General features: G+C 36.4%; 1 protein-coding gene across 1 annotated transcript in view; it reads left to right on the plus strand.

The window, feature by feature from the left end:
* The first annotated feature begins 6,519 nt into the window (after positions 1-6,519).
* Positions 6,520-15,247, plus strand: part of LOC147386710 (transcription initiation factor TFIID subunit 12b-like) — a 39,961-nt gene continuing 31,233 nt past the window's right edge. The window contains exons 1-2 of the mRNA XM_086423855.1: positions 6,520-7,303; positions 7,526-7,747. Of these exons, the coding sequence (XP_086279981.1) occupies positions 6,620-7,303; positions 7,526-7,747 (906 nt within the window). The 5' untranslated portion in view covers positions 6,520-6,619. The remainder of the gene's footprint in view (positions 7,304-7,525; positions 7,748-15,247) is intronic.

Consider the following 15,247-nt stretch of genomic DNA (forward strand, 5'->3'; position numbering starts at 1 on the left):
GAGAAAGAGATGTTTATCTCATTTTTCTATTTTTTTTGTCATCTTCTTTCTCATTGAAGAAGAAGATAAAAATAAAAATAAAAAAAACGTTTTCACTATTGGCACCCCACGTAAAAAAAAAATTGAATTTTTTTTTTCTTGGAATCCTCTCCTCATCACAAACAACATTAAAAAAGATAATTTTTTTTATTTCTTAGCACATCACTCACAAATAATTTATTTGAGAAGAAGGTGAAAAATAAAAAAAAAACATTTTCAACTAACGACACACCACAAAAAAATAATTTGTTTTTTTTATTTTTAATTTTTGTAATTTTTTATTAGAATCCTCTTCTTATCACGAACAACATTAAAAAAAGTAATTTTTTTGTTTCTTAGTGTATCACTCACAAATAATTTATTTGAGAAGAAGATGAAAAATAAAAAATTATTTTCTACTAACGGCACACCATGCATAATTTTTTTTTACGATTTTTTTTCTTGGAACTCTCTCCTCATCACAAACAACATTAAAAAAAGTAATTTTGTTTAATTTCTTAGCACATCACTCACAAATAATTTATTTTCACAACTTATCACCTATGCATAGTAACTTTTATCCAAAAATTTTCTAAAACAAAAATAAAATTCTATGACTTTCACTCCAACCACTATCATTCCATCCTCCATTCATATGTTACTTTAAATCTTTCATCGTTTAGAGTCATCCCACAATAATCCTATATTGAATTATAGAAAGTGTTACTCCAAAATAACATACCCAAAATCAATTCAAATAATGTCAAGAGAAGATAATACAACCCAAAAATAAAAACTAGATAAAAAAATGGGTTAACAATTATTATTTCATATCATTACCCTCTTGAAATCCTGCATGATTTACGTTCATTTCGAGTTACCCTAGATTGAACCATAAAGAATGTGCTAAAACAGAATATTCACCATTCAAACAAGTAATCAATAATCGAACAAAAAAGAATGATAAAAAATAAAAATAAACAAAGAAACAAACAACTAAAAATAAAATAAAAAAGTAGGTCGTTTTGGCAATGCTTCCCATACTTGGGGTTTTTCAAGTGTGATCCTCAATAATCCCCAGTGGAGTCGTTACTAAAAACGCCCTTGATCTGAGGGGTGTGCGGATCCACTTTTGATTTTCGAGGTTTGGGAGTCGCCACCTAGTTATTATGGTCTAGGAACTGAGCATTGACTCAAGATAGATAAAATACAACTAATCTACTTTAAAAAAAATACTGAGTCCGGGGATCACATTACGGGGTCGGAAGGTGTTAGGTACCAACTCCGTCCGGTAAACGCCGGTCTCTACTAATTCTCAAGAATATTACATTGCTAAAAATCTAAACTAAATAAAAGACAAAGAAATTATACATGTGACGATCGCAACGACTTGTTCTCTTAGATATGGTAGGATAATTTCTCCTCGTTTTGTTCTATCACCGGATCTACTTCGGATCTCCAAAACTAAGTATCTCCTTCTTAGATTTGAGTTTTTCCTAATTTTGTGATGGGTTTCTATGTGATTTTTGGAGAGTTTTGAGACTCTTTTTTATAAAAGTTAGGGTTTGGATGATAGATAAGGGATTATGACTTCAAAATCAGGGTTTTAGGAAGGATAAGATAGCTTTTTGACCTATTTTTTCTATGATTTTCTTTGACCTACGAAATTGGGTTGTGGAGACTCTATATTTATAGAGTTTTTTTAGGTAGAGTTAATGTTTGATTAAGTTTCTTTTACAGTTTTGACTTTAGTCTTATGAGATTGACTTAGCCTTTTTAGATTAGGGTTTTAATTGCGATTTTGGCTTTAGTCTTATGAGATTGTGTAGACACCCCATTTTTGCATCCGCCTGATTAATCAAGTCGTCAACCCGATCGCAAAGGTTCCCAATGATGGATGTCTATTCCAATGCTTTATTTTGTTACCAGATATGTTTCAGAAATCCGGATGAGGTATCTCGAATTGACAAAACTTAGAAACCACGCTACGCTAGGAAAATACGACCCCAGAAACATAGAAATCATCATCTTGCAAACCAAAAAGAAGCTTCACGATAAAAATCACTAAAAATGATTAAATTACCAAAAATACCCCTAACCTCAAAACAACCCTAGAGCCTACGTTACGCTTAGGAAAACTCTCTCGAACACATAAAATAATAAATCGAAACCAAATAAATCATTTCACCAATTTTAACAGAATTGACAAAATTACGAAAATGCCCCTCATAAAGTTCACAATAATTTCACATAAAAATTTTCATAAATGACACAAACCAACATTCTCATTGAATTCCTTACGAAAAACTGATTCTAAAACATCCTAGAACATTAAAAACCGACTTGAAACTTGAAAAGTCCTCTCCGGGGGCAAAACGGTAATTTCACAATTTTCATAATTAAAAAATTCGAAATTAATAAATAAAACATTAAATAATTAAAGTGAAACATTAATGAAATTAATTTAAAAAGTTGAACCTAAAAAATCGATTAATTGGACTCTTAGGCAAAATTGTTGAGGGTTCGTGGGATATTTCTTTAAGGACCCCTCCATTTGGGGGTCCAAAGAATTAAAGATATAATAGAAAGGGGTTCTCCAAAAATTTAAAATCAATCAAGCAAGACTAAAGTCAAGATATTAAAGTCAATCAAATAAGACCAAAGTCAAAATTAAAGTCAATTAAGCAAGACTAAAGTCAAGTATTAAAGTCAATCTCATAAGACTAAAGTCAAAACCCTAAATCAAAACCCTAATCTAAACTAATCGAGTCAATCTCATAAGACTAAGGTCAAAACCCCAAATCAAAATCCTAATCTAATCAAGTCAATCTCATAAGACCAAGGTCAAAACCCTAAATCAAAACCCTAATCAAGTCAATCTCATAAGACTAAAGTCAAAACCCTAAAACCCTAAAGACTAAGTCAAAACCCTAATTGAAACCCTAAAAGAAACCCTAATCAAACCCTAATGCTTCTAAAAACTTTATAAATAGGAGCCTCCACACCCTATTTTCGTATCAAAGAAGAAACCCTAGAAAAAGTAGGTGAAGAAGCCTCCACAACCTCCCCAAAACCCTAATTTTGGAGCCCCAACTCCTTCCCTAACACCCCTACTCCGATTTTAGCCTAAAAAACACCTAGAAACCTTTCAAAAACACCCCAAAAATCTACCACAAATTCAAAGCATCCAGATCCAAGAAAGAGACACCTTGCCTCGGAGATCAGAAATCAGATCCGGAGATAAAACGAAGCAAAGAGTACGGTACAAGGAACTGTTTTTCAGATCTGAGGGTATAGTACTTTTGCAGATCGAAGGTAAGGTTTTTTTTTATTTTTTAAATCTAGGTTTTATCATTAGCGATGTAGTTATATTTGGAATAAGTAGAGACCGGCATTGGCGGGGCGGGGTTGGTGCCTAACACCTTCCAACCCCGTAACATGATCTCCGGATTCATATTTCTATAGTAGATTAGTTCCTTTTTATCCATTTTAGAGTCAGTTTGGTTCCTAGACCACAATAACTAGGTGGCGACTCCCAAACCTCAAGAGTCAAAAGCGGATCCGCGCACCCCGCGGATAGAGGGCGCTTTCAGATTGACTTGGTGATGTGAACCCTCTTGGATTAGAAAATTCTCTTGATGATATCTTCTAGGAACCCTTTAATTCGAAGGCTTCGAATGTTTTAGATTGTTTAGAAACAACTTAAAATGTTGATCGGACTAAAACCTCAAGGAAACTAAGTCTTTGAAACCCCAATCTTGCGATGCCACAATGATTGATCACTTCCTTGATAAGTCGAAGATTCATGCACTTCTTCAAGAACTCGAATAAGAACTCATAAAAAACTCAAACTAGAACACATGAAATAAAACAAAGTTCTTGAAGAAATTTCAATTCTCATAAAATGTAAATTGTTAATTGTGTCTCAATTACAACATGAGGTGTCCTTTTATAGACAAATTAGATCAAGATTGGGTCTAAGTAGTCCTTAAGAAATAAATACCAAAACTAAGGACAATTAGAATATAAAATTCCCAATTAGCCCTCGCATCCCACTTTATCTTCCAAATCGATCCCTTGCATAAAAAGATAGTTGACCATCCTTGGGGAAGCTTTGATATCTCCAATTTTAAGTCTTAGAATCTTCTAAAATAGCCTCCTTATATTGTACTTCCACAATCAAGTCTTGTAATGCTTGTAAAACCTCTTCCAACCTCTTTGTCATTGACCTAACCAATTCCTTGCAATGATTTTTGAGAAGACTTGGGAACATCAACCCGATCTCCATTACTTGGTCTTTTTAGATTAGGATTTTAATTAGGGTTTTGACTTAAGTCTTATGAGATTGACTTGATTTCTTTAGATTAGAGTTTTAATTAGGGTTTTGACTTACGTCTTATGGGATTGACTTGGTTTCTTTAGATTAGGGTTTTGACTTAAGTCTTATGAGATTGACTTAGTTTAGATTTTTAAATTAATTTTATTAAGGTTTTACTTTACATTAATTAATATTTTATTTATTAATTTTGAAATTAAAATTTTTAAAAATTAAAAAATTACCGTTTTGTCCCCGAAGAGAACTTTTGCGTTTCAAGTCGATTTTTAATGTTCTACGATGTTTTGGAATCAATTTTTCGTAAGGAATTCAATGGGATTATTGTTTTGTATCATTTATGGATTTCAGTATGAAATGGTCGCGAACCCTATAAAGGGGATTTTCATAATTTTGTCAAATTTGGTGAAAATTGGCGAAATGGTTACTTGGTTTTACTTTATTGTTTTATGTGTTTGAAAGGATTTTCCTAAGGATACTGTAGGTTTTAGGGATGTTTTAATGTTAGGGGTATTTTGATAATTTATTCATTTTTTAGTGATTTTTATCGTAAAATTTCTTTTTGTCTAAAAATGATGATTTCTATGTTTTTGGGGTCATATTTTCCTAGCGTAAAGTGATTTTTAATGTTTTATTTGTTTGAGATACTTCATCCGAATTTCTGAAATATATCTAGTAACAAAATAGAGAATTGGAATAAACATCCATCATTGGGAATCGTTGCGATCAGGTTGACGATTTGATTAATCAGGCGAGTGCAAAAATGGGGTGTCTACAGCAACCCTGTAGATAGTTGTTCTCAATAGAGCCGCACAAAGCAGCTCGTCGTTCTCAACAAAATCGCACAAAGCCCTAACCCTCACAGCTTTTTGTTTCAGCTTAAGAAACAGAAGTTCACACAGTCCTAACCCGTAGACAACGTGCTTCAATAGTAGCCGATCAAGCGTTATCTTCTCTGGCTTGAGCCTGTCTCAACTCCATCTTTTCTTACGGCAATTGTGCAGGTATCCTCTCTCTTTTTCTGCCCTAGAAACTCTTGATTTGAAAAATGCCCCTACTTTAACATTTGAACTTAATATAATGAGGATATTTTGATATATATATATATATGTAAACTAAGAAATTGTAATTGCACATCCTAAAATCATGTCGATTAGTTTAAAAAAAAAAGTAAAATATCTTTTACTTTTACTATATAATCTTCAAAATCACCTTTTAATTAATGTTTTAAATTGCAAATAAGCCTTTCATGTATATGTGCTTTTGCATATACCACCTTCTAATTGGAATATGATTACAGGATAAATTGAGGTTACGATTATTAACCAAAATCCATTGTTAAGAGATTAAGATTAAAGTTAGGAAAAATTTGGTATAAACAAATAATGATATCTTATCCATCGTATTTGCTAATTTTCTATTTACACCTTTTCTAATGCGATTTTTTTATATTTCTGACGTGAAGGTGCGCACAGAATCGTAGATGTATTACCGTATCAAGAGGAAAATCATCTACACCTCCAGCACGACTATTTCTATTGTGCATTTCAATCAAACTTATGATGATTAAAAGACTTATATTTGATGGTCCAACATCATCAATCGCCCTTGCTTTTGATGAATAATCCAACTCCCCATAGTACAAGATTTTTACTATTATTCTTCTTCACAACCATGGTTTTTAAACTCGTCCGAGATCGAGACGTATCGCTTGAGTTAACTCGAAATTGGAGCTGAATGAGACCAACTCACAAAGTAATTTGAGATGACTGCGTATCGTGAGATAAGCGAGACATCTTGGACGATATTTTCAAATATCTCGTCCAAGACAAACGAGACCTCATAGAAAATATATACATCACGAGTTAATTGGTATGTATCAGACAAGATTTTCAAAATCTTGTCCGAGTTAAACGAGTTAAAATCCTCAACCCTATATTCTTTCACCCAAAATCTCAAGATTTTTTTGACTTTATATTTTAATAGGAATCATTTCTGAATTTTTTTTTCAGAATTTTTAAATGGTTAAAAATCATTGTCTTAATGTCGACCGTGACAAGACGTGTCATCCGAGTCAACTCGGTATCGGAGCTGAACGAGACGAGACGTGAAACCGAGTTTAAAAACCATGCTCACAGCCGACTCATCATCCCCCCCCCCCCCCCCCCCCCCCCCCCCCTCTCTCTCTCTCTCTCTCTCTCTCTCGCTTGCCATGGTTTAGCTTCATCGATCAAACCCTAGAAAGCAGAATCAATCAAGAAGAAAAAAATGGCGGAGAATCCTTCATCTTCTCCGAAACCACTTCAATCAACCAATGCTGTCGATTCAATCCCTCCAAACACATCAAACCCTAATCTCTCTTCTTCTTCCAACATATCTGCCTCTCCTGCCATGGAAATCCCTCAGATCTCATCTCCTCAGCTTCCTTTAACCCAAAATGTTACTTCCACTCCTTCTGCTTCTTCTGTTGGTGGTCAATCCCCTCTAATTCAATCGCAACAGATGAATCCCACCGTCGGATTAGACTACCAACAAAAACATCATCATCATCAACAACAACAACAACAACAACCATTAAATCCGCAACAACAACAATTACATCAACAACAGCAGCAACAGAATATGATTACTCAGAAGAATTTCCAAATCCAGCAGAGTTTGCAGAGATCAACATCGATGTCAAGGTTGAATCAGATGCAACAGCAGCAGCAGCAGCAACAACAGCAGTACGGCATCGTAGCGGGCACGATGATGCAACAAGCGGGAATATACGGGCAGATGAATTTTGGTGGAACCCACCTTCAACAGCAGCAACAGATTGGTAATGGGGGTTTGTCTCGGTCAACTTTGATCGGGCAGGGTGGACAGGTCAATGGGCACTTGCCCATGTTGTCTGGGCAAGCGGCCGCGGCATCTGCTCAGTTCAATTTGCAGTCGCAATTGCTAGGCCCTGTATGTGATCTAAAAAAGTTTCAATCTTTGTAGTTCAATTCGTTTTCCTGATAATTATTTATTCTCATATATGCTTTTTAAATTTTTATTTTATTTTATTGTTTGATTACCACGTTTAAAATTAGTCTTGGATTTGGATTGAATTAGTTCTTACTTGCATGTTCACCTGGGAAGTGGGAACTATTGATACCCATTTAAGTTGCTAAAATAATTCTTGTGCAGCCGAGACAGAAGACTGGCTTAGTCCAAGGATCCCAATTCCATTCGGGTAATAATCCCGGGCAGACATTGCAAGGAATGCAGGCAATTGGGATGATGGGGTCACTTGGTTTGAGCTCGCAGTTAAGAGCAAATGGGCCCCTCTCATATGCCCAGCAACGGATGAGCCAGGGACAGATAAGGCAACAACAGTTGTCACAGCAGAACTCGCTGACCTCTCCTCAGGTACAAATTTCTACCTTTTAAAGTGTTTTTTATTTGTTTGATTGTTAAAATTTTACGAATTATATTTTTATAAAGATTTTATAAATATCAAAAGAAGGAAAGTATAAAGGAGGCCGAGAGAGCCCTCGAGAATGAAAACAAAGACAGGTAAGACAAAAACAAGAGCTTGCTAGTTACATAAGCTATCTCATATAAAAACAAAGTCCTCAAACGAAAATCCGGAGAAGTCCTTGCTTAACTTCGCCTAAAAAAATAGCAACCCTAAAATCTCTATGTACACTGTATGTGAATTGTTCTCCTTGCTTTGGAACATCCTGTTGTTTCTCTCTTTCCAAAGACCCCAAGCTATGGCCAAAGGAAGGATAGCCCAAAGGTGCTTTTTTCTATGAGAGAAGACGTTGAAAGCCCAGTTTTCTAACATCAAAAGGAAGTTTTTCGGGAAAATCCAACACATATGAAACAAAGAAATGAAAGCTGACCAAATACCTTGGGAGAAAGAGCAATGAAGAAGGGTATGATCCACATATTCTCCGCTCTTACAGAGATGACAAAAATTAGGAGTGATCCACCCACGAGAAATCAACTTATCCAAAGTAAGAATCCTTCCTAAGGAGGCAAGCCAAATTTTGCAAATTATTAGATTTCAATTTCGCAGTCTATTTCAGTTAGCCTTGAAATAGTTCGATCAATGTGGAAATTACTACATTTTTTGGAAATAATGAAAATGTTGTTTAAGTGATGAAAATATCGAGGAAATTTTCATTTAAACTGTGAAAAATGATGAAATATGTATTAAAACGCTCTAATTGAGTTATCAAAATGCAATAAAAAGCCATGTGGAGTGTGGAAATGAAGTTTGACAATGCTCTACTATATGTATACGCAAGTATTTGAGAGCACAATGGAGAAAAACCATAGTACTCTACATGAAAACGAAAATAATAATGTCACATTTTTTTATGGGTAAGTTGGTCTTGAACCCACGACCTCAAAGTTGCTTTGCAATGTGTCAAACCGATCGAGCTATGGGCGTAAGCCCCATAATGTCACATTAACTGCATATTATGTAAAATACTTTTTTAAATGGAGGAACTATTTAGAACTGCATTTACATGTTATTGTATTTTAATTTTTTATTTTTTTTTGAATGTGTATGAAACTATAAATAAATTAATAATGTGGATTCAAATCTTGTTGAACCCATCTTCACACTTGCTGACCACTAATGCATTGCTTGCCTAGCAAAATGAAAGATGATATATGTATGTATAGGGTCCCATTCAGCAGCCAACATTAGGGAGCCAATATTGGGAGACAAAATTTGTCCTCTATGGGTTAGAAGTTTTGGAATGGGTTGATTTTTTGAGAGGACGATCTCCTCACCATAGAGATCGTCCTCACAAAAAATCAGCCCATTCCTAAACTTCTAACTCCATAAAAAGTGGTCTACAAATTGACGGTAAATATTGATAGTCTACGATTCTTCAACTTGTAAATTGGAGTTGGAAGGTTCGGAATGGGCTGATTTTTTGTGAGGATAATTTTTTATTTTTATTTTTATTTTTTTGATAAGCAAAAGAGTTCATTAGAAAATCAAGGTCGGCGCGAGATGACCAAACAAGTGCAACTGTTACAAAGAAATTAACTAAAATTAATACAACAAACCCTATCCTAGTTCCCTAAGAAATCTTCAAAAAACACTCCCCTAAACTCTTTACAAATTTTAGCCCAAAAGAAGATTAATCCCAAGTTTGAAACGAATAATGAGAGAGAATCACTATATTTTCCTTCAAAAACCCTGCTATTCCTCTCCAACCAAAGCCCTTAACAAACCTCGAAGTGAGTGATGCTCCATAGAAATCTCTTTGCTCCAAGATAGGAATGGCCTTGCTTTGTGAGGATGATCTCCTCACCATAGAGATCATTCTCACAAAAAAATCAGCCCATTCCGAAACTTCTACCCTATATAGGAAATTTTTTGGCTCCCAACCGTTTAGATACAATATCAAACATTTGAGATTTATGTGTATCTTGATAATACATATCTCAGAGATACTTATCCCGATGATAAATCTCAACTATTGGATATTGTATCTAAACGATTGGGATCACGTGTTTTTTTCATGAGTCAATTTTCATGAGTCAAGGTCCCGTTCGGTAGACAACGTTAGGGAGACAACATGGAGCCATGTCCTATATGGGTTAGAAGTTTCGGAATGAGCTGATTTTTTGTGAGGATGATCTCTATGGTGAGGAGATCATCCTAACAAAAAATCAGCCCAATATGAAACTTCTAACCCCATCCAAAGTGGTTTAGAATTGTGGACCGTCGATTTTTTTACCGTTAATTTGTAAATCACTTTTGATGGGATTAGAAGTTTTAGATTGAGCTGATTTTTTGGGAGGATGATCTCCTCACCATAGAGATCATCCTCACAAAAAATCAGCCCAAACAAAAAATTTTAAGATATAGGACAAATTTTTTCTTCCAAAGTTGTCTGCCGAACGCTACCGTATATATATCGAAATGATCAAATTCATTTAGGGTAATGATATTACCACATCATTGTGTTCTGAATAAATACCATTAGTGGTTTTATTTTGTGGTATAATTTTAGAATAAAATCACTTATGATGTTTATTCATAACATAATAGTTTGGTAATGTCACTTAGTGGTCCTGCAATAATCGAAGTTAGATAAGTTGGATGATAGGATGATTAAGGAGATTTGGGGAGTAAATTCTGTTGGGTGGTGCGCCCATAAGTTTTGAGGGGCCTTGGGTGGAATCATTATTTTGTGGAATAGGAGGTTAGTGGTGGTGGAGGATAATCTCATTGGGGCCTTTTCGGTGTCAGTGTCATGCAGGTTGATTGGAGATGACTTTACTTGGATTTTTTCAGGGGTGTATGGTCCAAACCATAACGAGAGAGCAAAATCAATTTTGGGAAGAATTAGAGGACATCAAGGGGCGTTAGGACAAACCGTGGGTTATGGGGGGAGATTTTAATGTCATCCGTTTTTCGTTTGAGAAGAGTGGGGGGTTGAGAATCACTTCGAAGATGCAGAAGTTCTTGGATTTTGTTGATCGCAATGGGTTGCTTGATCTCCCGCTCTGTGGGGGAAGGTTTACGTGGTCCAACAATCAGGAAAACCTAAAGCCTAGCAGATTGGATTGTTTTCTCGTTTCGCTGTATTGGGAAGAACATTTTGGGAGGCTTACTCAAGATAAATGGTCAAATCCGGTGTCAGATCATTCGCCTATCTCTTTGGTGGTCGGGTTGTTAAGGAATCGGCCCACGCCCTTTAGATTCAAGAATATGTGGATAGAGCATCAAGATTTTGGGGAGATGATTACGGCTTGGTGGAACGAGCTCTCGTTTCAGGGCAGACCAGGTAAAGTGTTGAGGTTGAAATTGAAGGCTATCAAAGAAAAACTGAAAATCTAGAATAAGGAAACGTTTGGGTCTGTGGGTGATAGGAAAAGTGCTACATTTCTAGAATTACAAGATTTGGAAGGTAGAGAGGAGAGAGGGGCCTTGGGAGTTGAGGAGAGGCTAAGACGTGCGAATCTGAGAGTTGAGTTCCAAAGATTAGCTGTAATGGAGGGGATATGTTGGAAACAGAAGTCAGGAGTTCGGTGGCTCAAGGAGGGGGATAAGAACACCTCGTTTTTCCATTGCATGGCGAATTTTAACAGTCGAGTGAACTTCATTTCGAAACTTAAAGTTAATGTAGTGTGGAAGGTAGGGGAGGAGAAGGTGTGTGAGGGGGTGGTGAATTTTTATAGTAATCTGTACACGGAGGAGTATGTGGATAGGCCTACTTTAGACCACTTATACTTTGATAGCATATCCCCAGAGCAACAGATGTGGCTTGAAAGTCCGTTTGATGCAGATGAAGTGTGGGGAGTGGTGAGTGGTTTGACAAGCGATAAGGCCCCGGGGCCAGATGGTTTTTCTTTAGGTTTCTTTAAAGCTTGTTGGGATACAGTGAGAGAAGATGTGATCGCGACTATTGAGGACTTCTATAGGGATGGTTTTCTAGATCTGGGTTCTAACTGCACTATCCTTGCTTTGATTCCTAAGGTGTCGGGGACAGAAGATATCAGGGACCTGAGACCGATTAGCCTGGTGAGCTCGGTTTACAAAATTATTTTGAAAGTTTTAGCTTCCAGGCTTAGAATTGTGTTGGGAGATATCATTGGCCCAGCGCAAGGAGCTTTTGTCTCAGGGAGACAAATTTTAGATGGGGTTCTTATAGTTAATGAATGCATTGATTCGCGTAGAAAAATAAAAATCTCGGGGTTAGTCTGCAAAGTTGATTTGGAGAAAGCTTATGACCATGTGAACTGAAATTTGGTTAAGTATTTGCTAAGGAGGATGGGGTTTGACGAAACTTGGGCTAGGTGGGTCATGAAGTGCATTTCAACGTCCACGTTTTCGATCCTAGTCAATGGTTCTTCAACTAGGTTTTTTAGAAGCTCGAGGGGTCTCCGCCAAGGAGATCCGCTGTTGCTTTTCTTGTTTGTGATGGTTATGGAGGCTTTGGGAAGGATGTTGTCCAAGGCAGTGGTAGAGGGGGAGCTTACTGGTTTTTCTACTGGGGTGGGTGGTTATGTGATTTCGTATCTTCAGCTTTCAGATGACACCTTAATCTTTTTGGATTACTTCCCAAGTCAGTTGAGTGCCCTAAGCGGCATTCTTGGGTGTTTTGAGGCAATCTCTGGCATTCCAGTGAATCTTCGTAAAAGCTAGCTGTTTGTGGCCGAAGAGGAGGAAGGGTTGGAAGTTGTGGCGGCCTCGATTGGTTTTCAGACAGGGACACTTCCTTCCACATACTTGGGGCTTCTTCTGGAGATGGGCTATTCTAGTAAAGACGTTTGGGAGCCGGTGATCTAAAGGATGAGAAAGAGACTTAGTATTTGGAAAGCGAAGCTTTTAACGAAAGGAGGAAAGGTCACCCTTATCAAAAGTGCTTTGGCTAGCATCCCCATCTATACTTTGTCCCTTTTCTCATTGCTAAGATTTGTGGAAGTACAACTAGAATGAATCTGCCGCGACTTCCTATGGCATGGTAAGGTTGGTTCGAGAAAACATCATTGGGTGCGTTGGAGTAAGTTATGCTTGCCCAAGAAGAATGGGGGATTAGGTTTTCGCAAATTTGGGTCGATGTACTCGACTTTGTTGGGAAAGTGGCTTTGGAGGTTTGGAGAGGAGGGGGGATAGTCTTTGGAGGAAAGTAGTAGTGGACAAATATGGTGTAAATGGGAGTGGTTGGGAGAGTGGTCTGGCGAGATGTGTGTTGGGGTGTGGAGTGTGGAAGGGAATCCTTAGAAGACTCTTGGCAGTGAAAAGTAGAGTGAAATGCGAGGTTGGGAGTGGGACTAAGGTGAGGCTCTGGGAAGACTTGTGGTGTGGGAACGGTCCCCTTAAGGACTCGTTTCTGTATCTTTTTGACCTATCTTTGAAAAAGAATCAAGTGGTTTTGCTTTCAAGAGTGTGGAAAATGGCGCGTTAAACAACGACTTTGGTTTCAGAAGAACTTTCAATAATTGGGAGATGGACACACTAGGGAGGTTTATTGTTATGGTGGAGAGTAGCTATGTGCAGAATTCTTCGGAAGATAGAAGAGTGTGGGTAGGGACCTAGGATGGGATTTTCACGGTTAAATCATTGTATGATAGCATTGCTCCTAGGAGTAATACGTTATTCTTGCACTCATTGGTCTGGGGTGGTAAGATACTTCTAAAGATATCGATTTTTCTTTGGTTGATGACTTTAGGGAGACTTGCAACTTTAGACCAGTTGATCAGAAGAGGATTCATTTCTCCAAATCAGTGCTGTTTGTGTAGATCCTAGGCGGAATCGGTGGATCACTTATTCATACACTGTCGGGTGGCTTATCATATTTGATCACATTTCTTGTCTTTATTCGGGATAGCAGGTTGTTTCCCTCGTTCTGTCAAGTTGGTTTTGGATTCTTGGTTGGCGTGGGGAGCATCATTCTCGTCTTCTAAAAGGATTCTTTGGTTCTTGGCTCCTTTTACTATCTGTTGGGGTATCTGGAAATACCGTAATTGTGGCATCTTCGAGGGGAAAGTCTCTATGGTGGAAATATTAGTTTTTTTGGTTTTAGAGTTTTTGTTTTCTTGGAGTAAACTTTATAAGGAGTTCAGGGGGGTTTTCTTTGAAGACTTTGTCGCGCATTGGGACAGGGTGTGTGCGTTGCAATGTGACTAGCTCAGGGTTCAAGCTTTGTTCTTTTCTTGTTTTGCTTTGATGTTTTTCTTTCGTCTTGTAGTCTCGTTTTGTTTTGGGTTGGTCATCTCGACCTCCCCGTTTTGTTCTCAATAAATTATCTTTATCGATAAAAAAAAAATGTCACAACCCTTCTTTTATACTAATTAATGAATGTTGTTTGCAATTTTTTTATTAGTTAACATTAGTATTACGTGTAATTTACAAATCATTTGTATACACAATTTATAATTTTTTTATCGACATTTTATTTTTTTCAGAATAGAATATTTCAGTCGTAATATACTATTCACCGAAATCTTTCATTTTTATACATAAAATTTGATTATTTCAGTTGAAATTTACTATTCATTGAAACATTGTGTTAAATGAATAGTAATTTCCATCAAAATATTAAAAATAAAATAAAAATTGTCGGTTAAATTTTGTATTGGACCTTTTATAAATGGAAATATTTCAATGTATTTTGTAGAAATGTGTCAAAATTTAATACTATGGAATTTTTTGAATGGCAGGGCCTCTAAGATTTAACTATGGTACAATTCTACTTTTATACCTACTATTTGTTGCTATAATACCAAGTACTTACCATTTCGATTCCATCACAACTTTTACTGTTCACATTGTTCATGTCATTCATGGGTCATATTTTAATTGTATATAAAGTGGTCTCTAAAAACACTGTATGTTTTGCCAATATTTTTTTTTTAAATGTCAATTTATGTGGATTCTTTATAGGGAAAATCATTAATGACCCTGATGCAGGGATTTCTTTCTAAATAACCCCTAACTTGGGTAGTAACTTGATAGTCCAGTTTGTAAGCTTTTTCTTTCTTAATGCCCCTCACCCCTTTCAATCATCAGGATCGATGATTCAAATTGTTGAGATCAACCTTCTGATCCATTTGTTGAGATCGGCCTTTAACAATTATCAAGATCCGTGATTATAAATCATCAATCTTAACGATTGAACTTGAATCATTGAGATCGATGGTTTAAATAGTCGAGATCAACGATTTAAATGGTCGATCTCAATAATTTAAATTATCAATCTCAATGATTTGAGTTTGACATTTTATAGGGGTGAGGGAGCATTAAAAAAGAAAGTTTTTTACAAGCTTTCTTATTAAGCTACCGCCCAAAAGTTATGGTGCATTTAGAAAGAATTCTTTACCACAGGATCCATTAAGTAATATTCTCTTCTTAATGGGCACTCTTCCTGCTGCATTTCAAGACTGCTG

Source organism: Akebia trifoliata, chromosome 14, assembly GCF_017979445.1.
Source record: "Akebia trifoliata isolate Shusen 1 chromosome 14, ASM1797944v1, whole genome shotgun sequence".
NCBI classification, from domain to species: domain Eukaryota; kingdom Viridiplantae; phylum Streptophyta; class Magnoliopsida; order Ranunculales; family Lardizabalaceae; genus Akebia; species Akebia trifoliata.